General features: G+C 44.0%; 1 protein-coding gene across 2 annotated transcripts; it reads right to left on the bottom strand.

The window, feature by feature from the left end:
- Positions 1 to 7,485: 7,485 nt before the first annotated feature.
- Positions 7,486 to 20,094, bottom strand: LYSET (lysosomal enzyme trafficking factor). 2 transcript variants are annotated; one of them, XM_086937702.1, is made up of 2 exons: positions 19,935 to 20,094; positions 7,486 to 9,390 (listed from the first exon to the last, which is right to left on the bottom strand). In XM_086937702.1, coding segments are annotated over exons 1-2 (414 nt in total). In that variant the 5' UTR covers positions 19,937 to 20,094; the 3' UTR covers positions 7,486 to 8,978. The 2 variants fall into 2 exon arrangements, with proteins under 2 accessions (XP_086793828.1, XP_086793829.1); XM_086937703.1 differs by having other exon boundaries at positions 20,055 to 20,094.
- Between the last annotated feature and the right edge of the window lie 3,700 nt (positions 20,095 to 23,794).

Raw genomic sequence — 23,794 nt, 5'->3', positions numbered from 1 at the left:
TCTAGTATGTACAAATGGTGTCCTCAATTGAAGGAGCACTGGTATGTGACCACAAAAGAGAGCGTGCATTAAAAGCAAAAAAGACAACGTGACATGCTAGCACATGGCCTATTGCCTTATCTTCATTAGAGGAAAAACTACATTTCGAAAAGAGCAAACCCTCCCATACAAATATCGATTTTCATATTTTGGGTCTTTGTTTGATAAGATTTATTTTTGTGTACTCTTTTGAGCATCAAATCAAAGACATTTCTTGGGGGTGGAGGGGGTCCCTGACTTCCTGTGGAGGTCCACAGAAGTCAAAAGGTTAGGAACTTCTGATATACAGCAATGTGGCGATTGCTCAAACAATGTAATCAGGCAGTGCAATTCATGGCAGCTGGACAAGTCTGCTTCATCTGAGTGGTACGGCACAGCTGGGAAAGAAGCAAAAGAAGAGGGCGCAAGGTGGTGAAGAACAGTTTGAATGTAGATTAGTATGTGTAGCCTCAACTGCCTAGTGATAGCATTTCCCACAACCACCAACCCCTTCCAGATATTTTCCCACAGGCTCAGAGTTAACCAAATGGGACAGAGTGACACTGAGCAGTCCAGGTTTGAAGCAGAGTGGGATGGTTGAAAGCACCATTTACACATGATCCAAGAGTTATTTCTTTTGGTTCAAAACTAGTTTGTACTATTTCATTTTGCAGGACTTAAGTTCATAAATAATTAGCTTTACTACATTTTAAATATGGGTCGTGTGCCAGGTTTTTGAAAGCTGGCTTGTAATTTTTGCATTAAGTGATGGCACACATACCGGATTGTTTTCTTAAACAAATGCATGGAATGCAACTGGCACACTTATGAAAGTACAGTTTTAGCCAAACCAGAAGCTGACTTTTCAAATATGTTAGAGATTCATGATTTTTAATGCATATATAAATAATGTGTGCATGTGCACTGCAGTTACCTGCTGGGATTAGTTTTCCTCCAAAACAGAAAATCTGTTAAACCAAAGATACCTTACAAATCCTAGCACAACCAGCATACTAAATGTGGTTATAAATAAAAATTGCCAATACAATATTAGATTTTTTTGTTATACCTTATAACTCCATGGCCTTGTACATTCTTGTGATGTGGCATCATCCCTTACCTCACTTGGGCCGCGTCTCTTCGGACATTCACGCTGCATGGAAACCACTCCCGATGCGTCCCTAGCAACAACCTGGCCAACCAGAAACCCACACCTCTGTCCTCTATTCCAGGAGCCAATCAGGAGCAACCATTTCCCGGAAGCACACCATCACGACCCCGGAAGTACCTCCCCGTCCAGGATCCGGACGCTGGAAAAGCCGGAAGCAGGAACCAGATGAACGTCGGATCAAGCTCGTGGCAGGAGACCCAGACCGGAGCGGTGACGGAGAAGGCGGCTGAGGAAGAAGACGAGTGGAGTGAGGACTGGTGGAGTCCGCAGGAGGTTCCTGGGGAGCGCCCGCAACTCAACCAGGAGAGTTGCGGCGGAGCGGGTGAGTACCCAAGAACCACCCCTGTAGCACATTAGGTGCCTTGTAGATAGCATCCCCCTTTTGAGTCACCCGAGAGTCACGATATCGCCTGTAAGCACTGTAGATATTTATAAAGCACTTCATAGCCTTGTACAGCACTGTAGGTAGAGACTCCTCCTCCCTCACAGTTCACGTTCTACCTCTCTACTCCCATCCTATTTCGGATCCCGACCCGACCCTACCCTACCCTACGTTCCCCCTCCTCACTGTCGCTTCCTCCCTCTCACATGTACCCGGGTGTTGGTGAACGGTTCCAGCTTAACAAGTCCGGCGGGACTAACGGCTCCTTTGTTTTGTTTCTTTCTCCCGGAACCTCCGAGGACCACCCCAGACCCGAATCCCCAAGGAACCAGATCCTGGCGTGACCCGGACAAGACCCCAACCGCCTCCTGAGGAGCTGCTTTTTATTTTCTTTCTCTAAACCCTAACGTACTCTGTCTATCCAGTGGCAAGAATAAACAAACATTGCCCACTACATACGGCCTCCGCGCTTGATATTCCGGTCCGACAGTCCCCCACGTTCACACTTGGTGTCAGAAGTGGGATCCGGAAGCATGGAGGCCGCCGTTCAGAAAATGGCTGAGTCACAGGAGATGTTGTGTAAACTGATGGAACGCTTCCTGAAGACCGCGGAAGACGACAGGGGGCAACTTCACGATGTCCTCAAGGGTCAGGGAGACGCACACGATCAAGCGATGGGAAAGCTTACAGATGTTATCGGACAACAACGACCCATAACCTCCCTCCCTTCAGTTGTACTGCAGAAGTATGTTCCGGGGAATGACCCGGACTATTTCTTCACAAATTTTGAAAGGTTAGCCCAGGCCGCATCATGGCCTGTTGACCGATGGGGGCAGTATTTGGGCCCACTATTGACTGGCGACCGGCAAGCCGCTTACCAACAAGCCAATATTCAGGGCAAAACACCCTACAGCGATATTAAGAAATGCATATTAGAGCGTCTAGGTATAGACGATGAGACCTACAGGGTAAAACTACGACAAGCCAAGGAAAGACCACAGGAAACACCCAGGGCACTGTACTTCCGCATTAAGGACCTCACAAATCGCTGGCTTCGCCCCGATTCATCCACGAAAGAGGATATCCTTGCCAAGATCTATCTGGAGCAGTTCTTGGCTTCCCTACATCCGGCCACCCAACGATGGGTACGGCAACATGCACATCTCACCTTGGACACTGCGGTGGAAATAGCGAGTGCCTATAGTCGGGCACAGGAGTCCCAAAGAGGCAGAGAGGAACACCCCAACAGACCGCAGAATACTAACACTGTCCGGCCCCACCCGGCGCCTCTACCCTGGAAACCGGACCCTCCTCCTCTTCTACCGGCTCCCCTCTTGTACAGACCTCTCACCCCAGGACCACAGTGTTATAACTGCGGAGGGTTTGGCCACATCGCACGTGTATGTCCCCAGAAGGATGAACCAATGGAGGTAGGACTCGTACAGAACTATGTTTGTACAGCTCCTGGGGCTACTCCTCCTCCATTTCGTTGTCCAGTGTACATTGACGGGCATCCAGTCCTAGCCTTGGCTGACACGGGTTGCAGACAAAGCGTCTTACGTCCACAAGATATGCCAGCTCCGACTGCACCTCCCACTGGCATGGTTGCCATACAATGTGTCCATGGGGACACCAAGAGATATCCGACCACCCAGATACGGGTACGACATCCTGCAGATCCCGGAACTGACCTCACGGTGGGACTCGTACCTGGTCTTCCTGAACGAGTTATATTAGGGAGCGATTATTCGGGCCTTCCCAAGTTATTGCAAGACACAACGGACTCCCTAACCCAGTGGTGGAACAAAGCGCCTTTTTCCAGGGACCAGCCCTCCTCCGATCAGACACTTAGACCACGGAAGACCCGCAACCAGAAAAGAAAAGAGAAACCATGTCACAGCCTACCCTGCGGTACCTGGCATGGCAAACAGACATGGAGTTCAGGGCCTCGCAACGAGAAGATCCCGACCTACAAGAGGCATGGGAAAAGGCCTTGGATCAATAAGACCCTCTACAAGTAGGTCCCTATTTCTTTACAAAGAATGGACTACTGTATAGAAAAGGGGGTCCTCGTCAGCCGTCCCAGTTACTGATCCCTGGGCCCTACCGGGATATGGTCCTCTTTCTTGCACACAGCCATCTGTTGGGGGGGTCATTTCAGCGATGAGAAAACAAGCCTTTCCATCCTAGAGAAGTTCTATTGGCCTGGAGTACACCAACAGGTCAGACAATACTGTAAAAGTGCCCAGTATGTCAGAGGAACAGCCGATATTGCCCTCCTAAGGCCCCCTTACAACCCCTGCCACTCATCGATATTCCCTTCAGCAGGGTAGGGATGGACATTATAGGACCCTTGCTCCCCTCCCGTAGCGGTAGTCGGTACGCCCTGGTCCTTGTGGACTATGCCACCCGCTTCCCTGAAGCCGTGCCCCTACGCCAGCCCACTACTCAGACCATAGCTAAAGCACTGATCTCTATATTTGCTTGAGTAGGGTTCCCCAGGGAGATCCTTACGGATCAGGGCACCCCATTCGTTTCCGCCCTTATGAGACAAGTGTGTTCCAACCTAGGGATAAAGCAGATCCGTACCACCGCATACCACCCGCAAACAGACGGGCTGGCAGATCGGTAAAACGCTACCCTTAAGATAACACTAAAGAAAATGTTGGTTTTGGAAGCAAAAAGATGGGAAGAAATGCTGCTGTTGGCCTTGTTTGCCATACGCTGCAAACCACAAAGCAGCACAGGCTATTCCCCCTATGAATTGCTTTACGGTCGTCCACCCCGTACCCTTCTGGACATGGCCCAGGAAGCTTGGGAGGCAGAACCCGACTGTACACGTCCCCTCCCAGAGTATGTCGAGAACCTCAAAACCCACCTCTCACTGATCCGTGATATAGTCAGGCAAAACATGGAGAACGCACAAGACACACAAAAACGGCAGTACGATAAAGGCACCAAACCCCGTGCTTTTGCCGACGGGGACCTAGTCCTCCGGATGAGGCCGTCCTCTGACCAGAAACTGCTGGGTCAATGGCAAGGCCCCTACACCATCCTTCGACAAGTGACCCCTGTCACGTATGAGCTAGAGCTAGACCCCACTCGGGGTACTACTCAGGTATATCACATAAACCATCTAAAAAAATGGGAAGGACCTCGACCGGTCTTAGCGAGTGTTGGCCTTCGCCCTTCTCTCTCTTTTGAGCCCTGTTTTGACCCCGAAATGACAGACCAGAGACAGAGCCTCCAGAGGGTGCTACAGCCCTTACAGAGCGTATTTTCCTCTTCCCCAGGTCATACCTCGATTACAGAGCATACTATTCAAACAGAACCCGGAAAGACAGTACGTCTATGACCCTACCGGGTCCCGGAAGCCCGCAGGAATGTCATACGACAGGAAACCGAACAAATGTTGAGTATGGGGATCATTGAACCATCCGTAAGTGATTGGAACTCCCCCATAGTGTTGGTGCTGAAACCGGACGGATCCGTCAGGTTCTGCATCGATTTACGCGAGGTAAATAAAATCTCGACATTCGACACCTACCCCCTACCACTCGTCAACGAAATGGTCGAAAGAATCGGGAAAGCCAGATACATATCCACCCTAGATCTCTGCAAGGGCTACTGGTAGATCCCATTAAAAGAGCAGGATAAGAAAAAGACCGCCTTTTAAACCCCAGACTGGTTGTTCCAGTTCACCGTGTTGCCATTTGGCCTACACGGTGCACCAGCGACCTTTCAAAGGGCTATGAATCACATCCTAAAACCCCATTCTATGTATGCAGGAGCTTACCTCGATGATATCGTTATTTATAGCGATAGCTGGGAAGAACACCTTGACCATTTATACAAAGTAGTCACCTCCTTAGGTACCTTCGGTTTTACCATCAATCCCGCAAAAACTACCCTAGCAGCCCAAACCGTAAAATACCTTGGTTACCTCTTAGGCGAAGGGGTGATTCGTCCACAAGAAAAGAAAATTGAAGCCATCCAATCCCTCCCTTTTCCCCAGTCCCCAAAAGACCTCCGAGCATTCTTAGGCCTGCTAGGCTATTACCGCAGGTTTATCCCCAACTTCTCCCAGAGTGCTGCCCCACTCACAGACTTGTTAAAAAAATCAGCTAAGACAGAAGCCACCCTAAAGAATCCCACGCCCTTATTGTGACTGGCCTTCAACAGACTCAAGACTGCCTTGACATCCAAGCCTGTGTAGGTAAGCCAGGATTATTCCCGGCTCTTCATCTTGCAAACCAACGCCTCAGACCAGGGCCTGGGGGTGTTTCTTTCCCAGAAAGACGAAAACTGGAACGAGGAACCTATATTGTATTTGAGTCATAAACTATATCCCAGGGAAATGAACTACTCAGTCGTGGAAAAAGAAGCTCTTGCCATAAAGTGGGCTGTTGAGAGCCTGAGGTACTATCTGGAAGGACGGGAGTTCCTTATATATACAGACCATGCCCCTTTGGAGTGGATGGCCTGGAATAAAGGACATAATGACCGGGTCCTCCGCTGGTTTCTGGCTTTACAACCATATAGGTTTCAGACCGTACACCGAAAGGGGACAGAACAAGGTAATCGGCGTACAAGAAGGACAGCTACGGGAAGGGGATGTGATGTCGCATCATCCCTTACCTCACTTGGGCCGCGTCTCTTCGGACATTCACGCTGCATGGAAACCACTCCTGATGCGTCCCTAGCAACAACCTGGCCAACCAGAAACCCACCCCTCTGTCCTCTATTCCAGGACTAACCATTTCCCAGAAGCACACCATCACAACCCCGGAAGTACCTCCCTCATCCAGGATCCGGACGCTGGAAAAGCCGGAAGCAGGAACCAGACGAACGTCAGATCAAGCTCGTGGCAGGAGACCCAGACCGGAGCGGTGACGGAGAAGGCGACTGAGGAAGAACACGAGTGGAGCGAGGACTGGTGGAGTCCGCAGGAGGTGTCTGGTGAGCGGCCGCATCTCAACCAGGAGAGTTGCAGTGGAGCGGGCGAGTACCCAAGAACCACCCCTGTAGCACATTAGGTGCCATAACATCCCCCTTTTGAGTCACCCGAGAGTCACAATATCGCCTGTAAGCACTGTAGATATTTATAAAGCACTTCATAGCCTTGTACAGCACTGTAGGTAGAGACTCCTCCTCCCTCACGTCCTCTCTCACAGTTCACGTTCTACCTCTCTACTCCCATCCTATTTCGGATCCCGACCCGACCCGACCCTACCTTCCCCCTCCTCACTGTCGCTTCCTCCCTCTCACATAACGGTTCCAGCTTCACAAGTCCGGCAGGACTAACTGCTCCTTTGCTTTGTTTCTTTCTCCCAGAACCTCTGACGACCACCCCAGACCCGAATTCCTGAGGAACCAGATCCTGGCGTGACATGGACCAGACCCCAACCGCCATCCCGAGGAGCTGCTTTTTATTTTCTTTGTCTAAACCCTTATGTACTCGGTCTATCCAGTGGCAAGAATAAACAAACATTGCCCACTACATACGGCCTCCGCGCTTGATATTCTGGTCCGACAGTCCCCCACGTTCACAATTCTATGACCAATTTACACCCCCCCCCAAAAAATATATAAATAATGATAAGTATATACGCAAACTTTTTGGGTGAGAAATTACTGCTTTAATCAGCCTTCTACAGAGCATTTGCCAGGAAAGGGACTTCTTAATTGCGTAAATTGAATGAGAGCGGAAAAACTTAAAGTGAGAAGTCTCTTTCCTTAAACTTACTCTCTCTACTTCCTCCATGTTGCTGCTGCAAGGAAGCTCTGGGGCAGTTCATGCTAGCCACAGGTGGGTCATACTAGCTCTTCACGTCACTTCTTCCTTGGCCGGCAGTTCATACTGCAGTTTACATTAGATTTGTGGACACATTAAGGAAATGAAAGCATACAAGTGTGTCAGAGGCATAATTTATTTTCGCTGTCCCAGGCGTTTTTTTGGCATTAGTACACAGTATTACTCTATTCCAGGTTGTGTAGCTTGATTTAGCATAGACATACTTGATTTCAAAGGCACAAAAGCAACCATTCTTCTCTCTAGGTCACTGGGAAGAAGGTTCCCAGATAACCAATTCTGTCTGCATCTCAAAGGAGCATAACCATATGGTATATTTAATCTTTGTTGAACTGAATCGAGGTTAGTAAAACACCAAACAGCATACATAGTGCATGTATCGAAGGAACACAGTTTGGGATATCCATTGATTGCATTGTGATTAGCAAAATAATTGAGAATCACTACTTATTAGACACGCTTTAGTTAAATCATGGTTTTTCTTGATTAGGTACATAGACATTTTGTTTGTGATGAAAAGAGGAGGCAAAGTCTTAAGATCTGATGGAAAATATTCGAACAGTTGCTTCTTTCAATACCTCCTTCAAAACAAACATTTGTGAATGTATACAAAGAGCATTCACCACAACCCCCAACCAGTGGTGTGCAATCATACCAGCAGAAATTAAACACAGTGTTATCCTAGTAAGTACGTTAATGAGACGATTATGGTCAAGTATTAAAACTGAACAATGAGGTCTCTGGGGCTCCACCTCTTCATAAGTAAACAATCATTCAAACCAGAATAATGATAATAATGCAAGGGGTAATCCGACCAGAAAAAGTTACATGAAGGATAATAATGCAAGGGCAGGTGCACAGGAGAGAGAAGGGTCAAATAAAAATGTTAAGCTACTGGATTCAGCTTCCCACTGTGGTCAGTGATGTGGTTGATAGCTGCACTAGGTTAGAATATTGTCTTTTTCTGAAACCTTGCACTCAGAGCTAGAAGCATAGAGAAAAAATATAAATTAACGTCAAAATTCTTCTGACTATCAATTTAAATTCAAGTAAAATCCTCTTTCGGGTATTTTTCCACAAGAGGAGAGTGGGTGCTGTCCATGAACAATCAAGTCTTAACACTCAGAGTGAGTTTAACATCTTAATCCATCTTCTCGACCTTTAGGCCAGTACACTAGGCAAATTGCATTCCTCGTTATAAATATATATCTTCCAAAAAGGATCACTAACACCTGTGGACAAAAGATCCATTTTATAATCATGTTTTAACATTATTCCAGTTAACATAAGAAAAAAGGTGCGTTTGTATGATCCAAAGATACAGGAATCTTGACAATGATTGGTTACATGGTCATGTCCATAGCCCTGGATTGAAATTATTTGTTGTTGTTCATTTTCAAAAAGACAACACTGATTTTGCTTCAGAAGACAACGCTAACGGTGATCTCTTTGCACAAAGGGCAGACATAATGCAACAAGCTGTGTCCTTAAAACCCATGGTCTCTTTAAAAATCTGTTCACTTCAGGAAACAGAATAGTGTATTTCATCCGGGCTCTTCATTTGCCATTTCATACAATAATTGGAATGTTCTCCTTCACGTGTCAATCAATTGTAATCTGCTGATCTGATTTGAAGCCTTGGCAAACGTCTGATGGCGATTGCACAGAATGGCCAAGCAAATGGGAAAAATGCAATAGCCTACAGTTTTGGGGTCAGCTCTTGTGCACGAGTAAAGAAACAAAAACATCTGAAAATAAGGAATTAGAAAAATAGTTGCCCACAGCCAAAATGGCAGAGACAGAAGTCCGACTTTCAAGGAATGAGTCCATGTGGATTCTTCACTGGGTTCTTTGGGGTGCTCCTGAATGTGTTCAAGGGCCAGTCTGCTGTAGGTCTCATTGATCTCAAAGACGTAATAAAACGCTGCTGCACTTGTCAGGAGATAGAGCCCCACACCAATCCATCCCATCCTCTGACGGAAGTTCATCATTCTCCATGCTCTGCACCTTTAACATGAATAGAGAGTGATGTAATATATGTACATAAATATGACATATTAAACCTAGAAACAATATATTTGGTTGGTATCTTCACCTTTATCTATACTCCACCCTCGCTCGAATTTCACCTCCTCCCCAACCCCCAAAAATAATATGTTGGACACACTTTTATTTAAGTCTTTGATAAAAAGGTGCCACTAAAGGAACAAGTACCTATGAAAACCTAACTATATTGTGAGCATTACTAATCTACCACAGGTCATAAATCAAGGGACATGCTCATAAAGAATTTGAAAGTAACGCAACTCATTCATATAAAGTAGAGAAGTGATAGTGTTTGCCAAAGGAATGTCACAATTAAATGCATCAGAGGGCCAGCTAACACTGTGCACATGATAGCATTACCGGGGGACAAATTGAAACCGTAATAATCCAAGCAGGAAAACCTGGTCGCAATCCTCTTACAGGCCATTATCCCTACTATTAACAGAATACAAAATATTAAGCAAGATCCTGGCGCAGAGGCTGGTTGCCCTGCTACCTAATTTAATTCATACACACCAAAACTGCTTTATTCCCTGCCGAAGCACCTCAATAAATATCCGCTGCATATACCAAGAAATGGAGGTGTCTATATGTAGATACACAATAGCTGGTTGCCTCTCCTTGATCTACAGCAGACATTTTACATCTTGGGATGGGGAACATATGTTCGCAGTTTTAACCAGAGATGGCATCCTCAAGACCTATTTTAAATGACCCATGCTCCTATACACCGACCCCTGAGCGCAGGCAAGGACAGGATCTCATATATCCGACGTTTACTCTATATTCTGCGGGACCCAGCAGGGATGCCCACTGTTCCTGCTCATTTTTGGACTGGCAATGGAACCACTTGTGCAAAGCATCAGACAGATGATTGGTGCTTACCTCAGGGGCATCAGCGCCATACCATCTCTTTATAAGCAGATGATATAATATTATATATACATGTGACCTGCCCATGGACCAGTTACCTCTAACCACCCATCTCCAACTATCTGCAGAATTCTCAGGCCTCCGTATTAACTGCAATAAATCCCATGCATTCTCCTTCCAAGAAAGCGTACCGGGGAGCAATGGGCGAGAGACATATTCCAGTGGTCCAACACACTTTACATTACCTGGGCATACACATTTATAGAACATCCACAGATTTTTGAATGGCAACCTATGTGTTGCTTCCCTCCATGCACAGACTCGATTATGAATGACCTTATCCCTTTCAGTAGCAGGTAGATTAACACTCTCCAAGATGCTATGCTGCTGTGCCTATTATATTTTTTCGTTAATCTATCTGTAGTGGCGCCAGCAGTTTACTTCTGACAGCTTAATTCTCTTCTTATAGACCTGATATGAGCCATTGGTAGGAGACGAGTGAGCTTACCCAAGATATAATTCCCACAGGAATAGGGTAGAAAAGGCGTCCCGGACTTCCAAGCCTACTACTATGCAGGTCAGTTACAATGGTTGTAATACTGGTTAGTTGGCTTTCACTTGACTGAAATAGACTCACCTACAATGGCTATAAGAGGGGTTTCTGCATACACTATTGTTACCAGGTGCGCCCCGTACACCCTTTGTCCCATTACGCTAAAACAACCTGCTCACTTACTGGAAACAAGCATTAAAATAGGCAGCCTTGCACTGTGCACCTAAAATAATACTCCTAAAGGAGATACCGACGCACATGGGCACGCTCACACCTGAAGGCTGGGACCATGGGAGACTGCTGGGGAACTTGTATTGGGAGACTAGTTTGCTAACAGGGCACTTATGCCACACCAGGAATTCAGCCAAACTTACAAATTACCGACTTCTCTCTTTTTAATACACCCAAGCATTTCCCGGTATGGCCACAAACACGGACCACCAGTGGGGACAGAACCAGAGACACTCCTTCATCCAGGCAATATATGAGGTGGGAACAGGTTGGCATCTGGTCAAATGGCTGTACAAAGGCCTTCAGCTCCATCTACACTTTCGACTAACTCCTCTTAAGAACCGATGGGATGAAGACCTAGATCATGCTCTACATGGCAAAGAATGGCAGTTTGTACTGGAGTATCCCAGCAAAATCTCCTGTAACTCATGGTTTAAATGTATACAAGCCTCCCTACTTCATAGGGCCTGCCTCACCTCAGAAGTTACACCAAATATTCTATTCCCTGTGCTACCCCCTAGCTGCCCAAGAGGTCGCAATGACCCAGCAGACCTCATGCAGATGCTCTGGGCTTACCCCTCCCAGAGTACTCCTTGGGATGAGATCTACACTGCCCTATCGAATCTAGCGGAGCCTTTCACTGCCTGCTGAACTTGTATCCACGTCCCAAGGGGTCCAAAACCCTCTCACGCTTTATAGAATTAGCCCTTATACTAACCAAAACACAGACCACTAAACGGTGGCAGTCCACCAAGGCGCCGCAAGTGTGAAGTTGGCAAAAGGAGGTTGTAGACTGGAGTGCTGTAGAGGGCTTTGCACTTTGGAAAGAAGAGTACAGTGGACACTGTAAAAGGCCCTTAGCTTCAACATGGGATGCCTTTGTAGAGTCATTCAGATCTCAGACTACAGACAACTAGAGACCCATCGATGCGATATACAACCCTGCACGGTTGTAAACTATGAGAGTCCCTTCCCAGCACTCCCAAAAAACAAGCTTCAACCACCATGGACGATTTCCGCCTTCGATGGAATACGCATGCTGATGGTCACTACCATAGATTTCACTCAATTCTCAAAACATTGCAAATCTGCCAACCGTGGTACGTTTCCATTTCCCTATATTAAAAACATGCAATATAAAACCTGCTGGCAGCAAAATATGAACTAGAATAATGCAATGCCCAAACTAACAAGTAGTCCCTTTGTAATTTCTATGGAAACCGTAGGTTAGAGAGTCTGTAACTTTAGGCTGGAGATGTAACTCAGTTTTTTTGGTTGAGTGTACCAGACAGCTCAATGAGTCTGGTTGCACAAGACCTATTATGGGCTTACCAAGAACTGAAAGGGGCTTATAGCCCGCCCACTGCTTACAAGTGGTTGGCTTTATTGTCACTCATTTGCTTGCCCCTATTCAATGGCTTTCAGTCTTGCAGCTTGTCAATCTTGTATTTTCCCTCCCCTGGAGCATAGACTCTTTATGACGTCTCTCAAAGGCTGACTTTTAGACCACCGAGAGCCGACTTTTAGACCACCTAGAGCCAACGTTTAGGAAATTTTTCTTATACCTAAAGCACGCCATGTGCGTGCTTGTGTTTTCCAGCTGTCTGCCTCAAGTGCTTCTCTTCATGCTTGCTCTGCATTACGGTCTTTTGCCTGTGTGCTCCTCTGCCACCTCCCTAGCGCCAATATATTTCACTTTCTCATTTGTGTGATTCCCTCCAACAACCTGCGCTCGTGATACACCGTCTCCCCTTGTAATTGCATTTATAGAGCCCTTACTACCGCTGACGAGGCGTTGAAGCGCTTTATCGGCGAGTAGCACGCTACTCTTGGACCCATAAAGGATTAGTGTTGAATTAGTATAGTGAAATATGAAAGTAATTAAAGTGGTGGATAGGTTAGTCAGTTATTTGGACTCAGAAGGATAGAAGTGGATAAGAGGTTTGTATTTATATAGCGATTGTTTCCCCTGATGGAGTGTTGAAGCGCCTTTTTTTTTGTTTTTGGGCAGTAGCCTGCTACTCCGGAAACCCGCAAAGGATTAGTGGTGAATTAGTATGGTGAAACATGAAAGTAATTTGAGTGGTGGATATTAGTCAGTTATTTGAAGTGAGAAGCATAGTGGAGGGATAGAACGGGGAGAAAGGTTTGCATTCATACAGTGCTTTATACCCCTGAAGGGGTGTTGAAAATTAGTATAGTGCAATATGAAGTCATTTGAGTGGTGGATATGTTATTCAGTTATTTGGATTGAGAAGGGTAGCAGCAGGATAGAAGAGGGAGAGAGGTTTGTATTTATATAGCGCTTGCTACCCCTGATGGGGTTTGAAGTGCTTTTTTTCGGTGAGTAGCACGCTGCTCTGGAACGCATAAGGATTAGTGTTGAATTAGTATAGTGAAATATGAAAGTAATTTGAGTGGTGGATATGTTAGCGAGTTATTTGGATTGAGAAGGGTTGGGGAGGGATAGAAAAGGGAAAAGGTTTACATTTGTATAGCACTTGTAACCCTGATGGAGTGTTGAAGCGCTCTATTGGCAAGTAGCACGCTACTCTGGAACCCATAAAGGATTATTGTTGAAAATTAGTATAGTGAAATATGAAAGTAGTTTAGGTGGTAGGTGTATTATTCAGGTCTATAGAGAAAGGTAGCGGAGGAATAGAAGAGGGAAAAAGGTTGGCATGTATAGAATGCTTTATTACCTCTGATGAGGTGTTGAAGCACTTTTTTGGCGAGTAGCACGCTCCCCTGGGACCTATAAAGGATTAGTGGTGAATTAGTATTTCTTTGACCCTGCCACACTGGCTGTTCTTTGTTGCTCTCTCTCTCTCTGCTGTGTGCTTCGGTCTCCATTTGCCCCTGTGGTTGGTCCATCTCATTTGCTTGAATTCCTACCTGCCATGTTGCTTTAACTACTGCCAGCCGTGCTGCAGTGTCATCTATGGACCTTTCTGCTACTCTGTTATTTATTATCTAGGAGTGAAAAAGAGCAGAATCATGGTCATGTGCACACCTAGCAAAAGACAACTGCACTCCTTTTTTTCCTTCGGCCAGGTTGTACAGCTTCGATGCTGTGCTGTATTGGCAAACCCAACAGGTCCCAAAGATGGATCCAATGCTGGTTTCTTTTTGCTTAAGCACACCATGAGAGTGCATGCGTTCTTCTGCTTTTCCACCCCAGTGCTTCGTATTGCTGTCTGCCTAATGTTGAAGCAACTCTCTCATATGCTTTCCTGCAAATCTCCAGCTCCCCCTTGCTCCATGTTGCTTTCTCGCTCATGTGATTCTCCTCTACCCCTCACTATTGCTCTCCCTTGAGTGCTGCCTTCCCCTTCCTCCAGCTGCCCCACACACCCACCTATCTCTATTTTGGGTGGAAAGGCGGGGTGGGGGGGATGCCCTTAGCTAGTAGCCTTTTGCTGCCAGGTCCATTGGCTTAGAAAGTTGAGCTTTTGCACTACTACTTGTCCATATTTTTTAAATTTACCAATACATTTCAGATTGGTAAGTGCAGGTATGCATGTGTAATGATACACGTGCAAGCACATGTCACACAGTAGTTCGCCTACAAATGATGCGACTGCATCATCAGGTCCTTTCTTTTTACTTTTTTTGGCCATGTCACAGAGCATCTTGTTGATGCTGTACATGTACAGCATCGTCAAAAGGTATTGGAGAATCAAAGGTGAGAACTATTTGCTTTGCCAATGCTGGTTTTATTTGTGTTTTGTTTCTTCCACTGCTTTTGCATGGTGCAGCTTGTCCATGCATGTCGAAAGAAGTGTCTAGGGACTATGTGTCTTTGACTATAAAACACACTACAGGTTTGTCTTTAAAAACTGTTTTCTGGAAGGAAGATGCCCACACGATGGTGTAGTCTGGTCCAATGGACAGTTCAAACATTGATGTGATCCTGTGCATTCAAAGATATCACGTCCTCTGTCCTAGCTAGCTTGTTCTTAAATAAAGAAAAAACGTTTTTGTCGATTATTTCTCGTCCCTAGACAGTCACAAGATACAGAAGCGGACGTTATTTCAACATTCATGCGATGCATCTAACATGACTCACCTCTCTACTCCTTGGCTTAGGACAAAGAGATAAGGCTGGGTACATTTTGCTAATACGCAGAATGCTGTTGCTTAGGCAGGTCTCTGTTAATAAGGAAGTTCTCGTTTCTACCCCCACTGCACCCTACTGTGCTTTCGATGCTGTTTTGGGGAGAAACTTCCATATGATACTAGTCTGCTTTCTTTAGACAAATGTCCTCATGCTCAGTCTCCCTTACTGTTGCTACGATTATTTTTGCTTCGCTTTTGGTGTTTCCATGCAAGCCAGTTTGTATTTTATGTGTGTATGGTTACCGTCTCTAAATTCTTTGAAGAAAGCTAAAAGTGCACAACAGGAAACTAAAAGTTGCTCAAATTTTAAAAAACAGCAACCCCATCATCCCAAAATAAAAATAAAAAAAAACATAAAAACACTTGCTGGAGGTCGAGGACTCCTAAATTGAACAGTTGTACAGAGCAGACTTCATCAATCATGCTTTTTCATCAATCATGCTTTTTCATCAATCATGCTTTAGTGGGTACAACTTTTTTTTAAACTGGTCCACCTCCTATGGAGGCCAAGAAACATGCATCAGTTTTTCTGTAAAGAACATTTGACTTCCCAAAGGGTACCAAAATGCAGAGCAACTTCTTTCAAGCGTCAAAAAGAAACTGTAGAAATTCTAAATCTGCATACTCCAGCATCTCAATAGGAGCTAATCGCCGGGAAAGGTAATGCCGAGCCTCTGCTGAAAAGGCTATGTCTAGAGACTGTCAGAATCAAGTTTCAGCTTCAGCACCAGTGGGTACTCTTAGTCATTACCTGAAGTAATCTGCACTAAACTAAATGGTGCAATAAATGTTAATCTGGAGGCGTTGTGTAGGTCTAAGAATCAAATATATAGTAGTACGGTGTAGAAATTTCATTTGAAATAAATTGGGATTAACGACCATAAATCGATGAGCCAGAATTAAGGCCCTCCTCTATCTATACCCCACTTAAAAATCCTCATCTCTTCAAACACGAATAAAAATGTACCCGAAACACGCAGACTTTAGGTGGCATATTGGGAGAAAATATGCACAACAGAAAAAAGGTGCACAGGAAGTTTGGAGTCTTCACACACAGAATTGATGAAGTTCTACTTCAATAAGCTCATAACATCTTATAGCTTCTAGCAAAATATGTTCAAAGCTGAATTAGAATAACCAAAAGCTATAAGTAACACGAGGTTCGCTCTTAGCAATTCAGGGAAGCAAGATCAGTCAGGAAATGCGCAAGAAACCAAATTCTAGTGAAACCTAAACTCAGGCTCAATGGGACAATAAACAGAATTTGTACACAACAGTATTCTATACCTTGCTGGAATTATGAATATTTTTGCATTTTCTCTCCCTACAAGAATGGTAGCTTACTAATACAAAGCATCAGGGCTCAAGGCTTTACCCCAGAGTAGGACCATCTGATACAATGCTTCAAGGCTCAAGACTCTGCCCCAGTAGGACCATTTGAGATCAAAAACGTAGGTGTTGAAGTTGTACTGTTGCGATGCAACTGGAGTGCTCAGTCTCAGATGAGTCTTTCAGAACTCCGAGGGGGCCTTAAAAGCATTGGCCCTGGGAAAATGGACCATGTAAACGTCATTTACATAGACCTTTCAAATAACATTAGAAAGCAAAAACTGGTTCAAAACACAGCATAGAATACAAGAATAGAAAATCTTTTAGCTGTTCTTCTCAGCACACAGGTTTAACAGGATTCAATTGCCCACACGACCATTACACCTCCAGAGAGAACTCTCCAGATTCTCAACTATACATACACCGTGCATCTTCAACTACAAGCTCTAGCGCTCGATGTGCTATATCATCTACAGTGAAGACCTGCGATACCCTGCCCATAAACACGAATGCCTGAAATTTGGTTTAAAAAAAACCTCACACTCTAGCCTAATGAATAAACGATTGAATGAGGACATAAAGCGCGGCTAATCACCCAGTAGGGCATCCAGGACCTTGCAGGTCCCGGAGGCTTATTCGAACAGCCAGGTCTTGAGGGCCATTCGGAATTAGAGGTATATTCAGGAGCAATGAAACTTTGGTAATTATTACTGACACGGGCGAGTGCCAAAATGTACTCAAATAATTCAAGTTGTTCACTTTGTAGTCCCCCCTCCCAAAAAAGTAAATGTGACTTATTCAACCCATCAGAAATTAAATAATGTATGCCACTCTCCCAGTCACTCAGTGATGAACTGGGGTGTATTCTTTTTACCTCCAGAATTGAAAAATGCTACTTTGACAGAGGACAAGACCCAATTAGAATGCAACTCAAACCATCTCTCTGCAACCTTGCAGTAAACAGACTTTGTCCACCTTTAACCAACAGCTACTCACGCGAACCTTCAAGTCACAAACTTAAATACAGGGAGAATACTTCTCCAGAAACATAAATGTTCAGGTTTCCACTATTTTCTATTGACACGGATATCTATTTTGCTGTTTATTTGGAAACTGAAATCCATCTGAAGCAAAGATTACAGTGACCATCAAATTTGCTTGCCAGCATCTTTTTAAAGAACTCTTGGGCTGGGGGAGATTTACTAAGTTAAAATACAACATAGTTAATTGGGTGTTTCATGCACTAGCCCCCTCATAAATGTTTTAACTTGTTACTTGCGTTCAGCTACTATTAGCCAGCACATGGAACACATTTTCAACATTAAAGGATGGGTATGTGCATGTTTGCCAATTCCCTATGAAATTAAATGCCCGAAATCGATCTTTCAGAGAAAATTCTCTAGCTCTGAATTTCCTTTCAAGAGCAAGCAGCCCCCGCCCCTGTAGACCTGCTCAGTTATCTTAGATTAACACTAAGAAACCTCTTGTGGTGCCAGTCACTTCTTCACAAGCAATTCCATCTAGGTTTCTTCCCCAAGACGTAGGTTTACGTGGTCGACATGTCAGAGAGTTAACAGTAGTTCCCAGTCTTACAGAAAGACAAACCAGGATGATGTGTCAATGTACTGGCTTAAAGAGGCACATTAAATATTTAGTGTTCTGTTTAGACTGATGCAAGATGTGTGGAGTAACTTAACTTAACCAGGTATTGAGCCTGTAAAAAAAAGGTTACACACTTTGTTATGTAGGAAATAAAGAAATTGAAAAAGGGGGGGGGGGAGAGAACGGACTTTCATCCCTAGTGTTTTTTTTTTTTGCTGTGGAGTTCATATTAATTTAATCTGCAAAAGGGTTCTCTTTGGGTGAATTAGACCCAGTCCAAATCCTTTAGATGGATCTGGCCTCGCAGCTGGGTAGAACATGCATCCTATTCATGCAGGATATACAGATGCAGAAGACACACATGCAGTCCCATTTAAATAGGCCATGCAGGTTCAAGTATCCAGAAAAATACATCTCATTCTGCAGGTCTGTGAGTCTCCATCTTCTTTCCAAGACAAAGGGTTAAGTAACTCCGACCGTAGGAGTACCCTCAAAATCAATTATATGCAAGAGGAAAAACGAATGGGCTGCGAGAGAAGAGAAAGCAAAAAGGCTCCTTGAGGGAATCTTAAAGTACGCTTAGTGCTGCCTCCTTCACTTTTGTCTAGACAGCGTTGGGAATAGGCTGCCACGATGTTCGTGCAGAAAAACAAAGCTTGAAAGGGGTACTTAAATCCGGGAAAAAATAACTAGTTGTCCTACCCGGTGGGCCCACCTCCTATCTAAGAAACTTAAAATAGGAGGCCCACACTATACCTAGCTTACCAACACCGTGTGTAGTGTTAGTCATATGACCATACTCAATTACTGTTAAATCATACACCTGCTCCACATTACATTTACGTGAAGCATCTCAGCCACTTTAATGTGTCAGGCTCTGAAACTAAGAGAAAACAAAACGTTCAGCTCTTGATGGCAATGTAGTGATACTATAACACCTGTCCCCACAAAGCAAGAGGAAATGAGAGCCTCCAATGGAACATTCAGGTGGCTTGATCGCCAACTGCCACAATCATTTTTGGTCAGGCATTACTCAAGTAACTGCTAGGAAAATTACTCCAAACTACACGCATATTTATCCAGGATAATGCCAACCACATGGCCAGCAAGGGTAGAGCAGAATACAATCACACAACCGGTTTTGGAACAAAGTCAAAGGGGGCCATAGCAAGCCATGCCCAAACCTCACACCATGGCAATGACAGAAAACAAGCCAGACTGCTTGCCACACTGCCCAAGTCACTACAGATAAACACAAATTTTTGTTTTTGAGTTTCCCCAATTTCTGATCATAACTAAAAAACAAATCGAAGGGCCATCACGCAAATGTCAATGTATTATTACACTAATAACCATTTGCACAGGACACGAAACAAACTGATTCTTTTTTTTTTTTACATTTAAACCATTTATTGACCTCGCAATAGAAATGAAAGCGTCGGAAACTAACACAATTCAAACGTGTGCCTTGCAATTGACACGCACCATCTTGAAACATAAGTCACGGGTTTTTTACTTGTGACTTGCAGATTACAGAAGCATTTCTGCACCTAAAGCATTGCCCGTCGAAGTCATCTTATCACGATTACACCAGACAGCTGCTGAAAAAACACAGAACTTTTTGCCCCGTGTACCTTAAGTTTCCCCTCCTATCCAGCTAACTTAAAAATGTAGTATTTTCCTGTCCATTTCAGAATTTTCAGCATTTCGAGGTTTCAGGACAACGAACTCGTGATTGTCAGTCCAATCCCTCATCCTTACACATGCCTAGGGAGCACATTTGCGGTTAAGTACTTACATTTTTGCATTTTGGGCATAAAAGCAAACCCGCTGAATTCAGTGATTCCGGAAACAGAGTTCTTCCCTAATAAACCCCGCCCACTAACAGATACATTATAAAAAATGTAAAATGCTTTACCTCTTCTCTGCTTTCGCCTCTTAACCGACTTCACTAGACTAAATGAGAGTAAGCAAAGCCTACTGGAAAAGACAAGACATGATGATTGACAATCTAAAAGACCGGTCATAGGAGGTGCTCCGGTGACTAAACTATCCCCTCAAACCTGAGATTGGTTACAAACTCTGACCCGCCCAAGAAAACACGGTCACCCAATGGAGAAGAAACAAATCTGGTGAGATGCAGGAAGTAATTTCCCAGCTGAACGGAAGTGCTCCTTTAGTTGTTCCGGAAGTGATGATCCAGCCGCTCATTTGCGTTATACGCGCACTAAACTTCTGTACGATGCAGTGTTGGTCTGAGTGGGAGTAACCAAAAATAGCTAAAATGCAGCACAATTTGCATATACTACCACGGTCGTAGGGGCGATGCCCTCTCTTTCGGTCATTTACATACATGCCAACATTTCTGGAGAGCAAAGTGGGAGATTAAAAAAAAAAATCGGGAGAATGGGACTTTGAATCGGGTTACTGGCATGTATGGGCTTTGGAAGTGTGCTGCTGTAGGATCGGACATTTGAATCGTAAATGCACGTTTTTTTCTTACCAGAAGCATGGATCATAAGGCAGGTAGAGAGGGTGATGCAAGTGTTGGGGACTGGCCTGGCAGGTTGTTGGCAGTGCATGCACCCCCCACCCACCTGTGGCAGCCCGGGCTGAAACAGCCCCCCCCCCTCTACTTTGCAGGTGTTTAAAAGACGATTCCCTTGTTAATGATGCTTTGTTGGTTTTTCACCCCTTCGAGAGCCCCTGCATTGCCACTCTTTGTTGGAAGAACTAGCACTTTACACAATAACAAGCCCTGTCAGCTGAAACCCCTGAGGAATCGGGTTTTTGCTTGTAGGAATCGGGAGGCGGGAGACTAGCCTTCAAATCGGTAGTCTCACGCCTGAATCGGGAGGGTTGGCATGTCTGCATTTACTAGCATGTTGAGCGTTTGTTCCTGGAGCTTCGATGGGGCCGAGCGGCTGACTAACAGCCCCCTAGACAAAGTAAAGGTGTCGAGGGTGTTGGTCGTCACTAACACGTTTGAAGTTGAAAAGGCAGTAGTAGGTGCAGGATAAAGTGACAACATTTGGAAAACCAACAAGCGGGCTAAAAATGTTAATGCTGCACCGCCAAATGATGTTATGCTGTTATGTCGCCACCTCATTCACTTGCACCATCGACATCACTTGACTTTTTTTTATTTGATGCAGTTTTATATAGCACAGACTTTATCCAAAGGTGTCAAAGCGCTTTCCATTAGAACCAAGACCGTTACATCAGGAAATGTACATGCTTACAAGTTACAAAATACAAGGAAGAAAAAGCAAAATACAATGTAGATGGCAGTCACACAAAAGTCAAAAGGCACAATAGGATCTCGAACGTACAGGCATAGATATCATATTTACAACATTGTAAGAACTTCCTTGAGGGGCATGAGAAGGGATGCATTAATACTGGAAGTGTCTTTGGAAGAGAAGGTATTTGAGGTCTGCTTAGAAAGTGATCCAGCGCTCCGATTGAAAAACAGTCTCATAAACACTACCTATCACATCAATACTCACCATAAATCATGAAATACATATAAAGGCCCATAAACCAATGAGACAATTTTGAGCAACTGAATCAGGTGGTGTGATTAATAAATCTATTCACATATTAACTACACTCATTATATACAACTGCAGTTTATTTATCTTCACCATGGTTTTAAACATTTATTATTTATTAATCACCCTACTAAGGCGATTGGATCAACTGATGGAAACTAGACCACGAATAAACAAGACCAGCTTGTCTTTTCAAATCTAATTTTATTAACTTTATTTTTCATTAAAAAAAAACATTTAAGTTTTAGAATCTTTATTTTATAAGCAATTTAAGAAAGCAGCATTTCAAAAGGAAAGCAAACTCAGGAAAACGAAGTATTAGCAAAATAACAGTTTCCATTCCCTAAATCTATTTCCCTGACTATTTCTCACTTTACCTAGAAAGGAAAAATCAATTAAAAGTCTGCTGTCCTTACATGCGCCAAAAGTCCATCAGCATGTCACGTCACTCAGGAATCATAGTGTCCGACTTTATACCTTTCTCTCTAGCTAAACGTTCTACATTTTACATTTTTTTTAAATTCTTTTATACAGATCCGAGCTTTTTATTGGCTGTCCTGTGTCAGACCACGATAAAATTATTAGGTCATCCCACTCTTGACCAAGTCCAGGCTTCGTATAAGCCCTATTGTCTTTCATTTCCACGTTTTCTGCTTCCTCAAAAAGGTTACTTTTTCCTCGAGTTTTGAACATTTACTTCCTAACCTTGGCAGACACATTAAGTTCCTGTCCTTGAGCTGTCTCTCCAAGAGCACGTTCAACGCGACCAAATAACTGCTTTTCAATTTCACAATGACATTGCAATAAAAATCTTCACAGCTGTGCATGTGTAAGACTTCATTCTGGTCAAGCTTTTGCGTCTGCAGCTCTGTCAGCCATGTTTTCTGAACCACCTTTAGGCCTTTCGGAAACTATTATTTAAACAAACACAAAACATCAATTAATTAAAGAATTGAGACCCATTCTGTTACCCTCCCCCTTTACTAATTAATCCTGTTAAATATGTTATCTAGCAGAAGCACATTCAAGCAGCATTATAGTTACTTCTCCTTTTCGAATAGCAGGAATTCCATGAGCTCTTTATCACAGAAAGACATAACATAAGCACATAAAATAAGCACATACCATTAATATAACTGCCGCATTGACAAAGACAATAGACAAGGTTAGTTTATTATTTTTCTTTGCGTATGCAACATAAAGCACATTAGTTTATCCCACGCGTAATGATGAATGTACTCTTAAACTAAGTTGATTAATAATTTCACCACAAGCTTGTTAATTCAATTAATCGTTATGGGAGATTGGGAGATTAACTTCACAAGTTAGAACAAAATCTTGTTCATCACCTTGCTCCATCAACTCCCTGATCTGGTGATTTTTTAATCACCAAACAATACCCAAAATTTATAAATTTTCAATCCTTGAACATGTTTTGGACTTTCTTAATATTAGTATTTCTAAACTTTAGATTCATCTGCTTTTCTGCATTTCTCATATTGAATTCTCCGAAACTCTTTTAATTCTATCTCTTTTTCTTTTTCCTGTCTAAATTTGTAAATTCTCTTCTTTTCTATAACATGTTTTCTTCTCTTGTGAACCATGCAACTAATTTTTATGTTTAAATTTGTTTATTGTGCTGCAAGTTCAGTTCAAAATTCACTTTACACACTGGGTTGGCGTCAACATTCGGCCCACCCAGCGCTTATACAGCTTTTAGAAATAAATCAGGTTATTGACATTAAAGAACAGATATAAGCAGTTAGTTGCATTTTCCGGGACCATAACAGTTGTATCAAGTGCGGAAAAAAGAACTCCTGAAGACAGCTGGCGGCAGTGTAAAATGCGTACAATATCGTTACGAGCCAGTTGTTATGCAGGCCAGGTCCATTTAAGGCTTCATAGTGGTGTTCAGTAAAAAAAAAAAAAAAACAATTAAACACATTACCCCAAACCCCTCCACCCCCCGAACTACCCACCCACCACCCCTGTTCCAGGTCCAATTTGCCGTCCACTCGGGCTCTATCGTCTAGTTAGATGACTCAGTTACGTTGCCTTGAGATAGCCGCAGCAGGCGCAGATATCTAGGGCAGGTCACTTCCCT

Source organism: Lissotriton vulgaris, chromosome 9 (assembly GCF_964263255.1).
Source record: "Lissotriton vulgaris chromosome 9, aLisVul1.2, whole genome shotgun sequence".
NCBI lineage: Eukaryota > Metazoa > Chordata > Amphibia > Caudata > Salamandridae > Lissotriton > Lissotriton vulgaris.
Note: the sequence above shows the minus strand (reverse complement) of the source record. Positions and strands in the feature narration are given on the sequence as shown.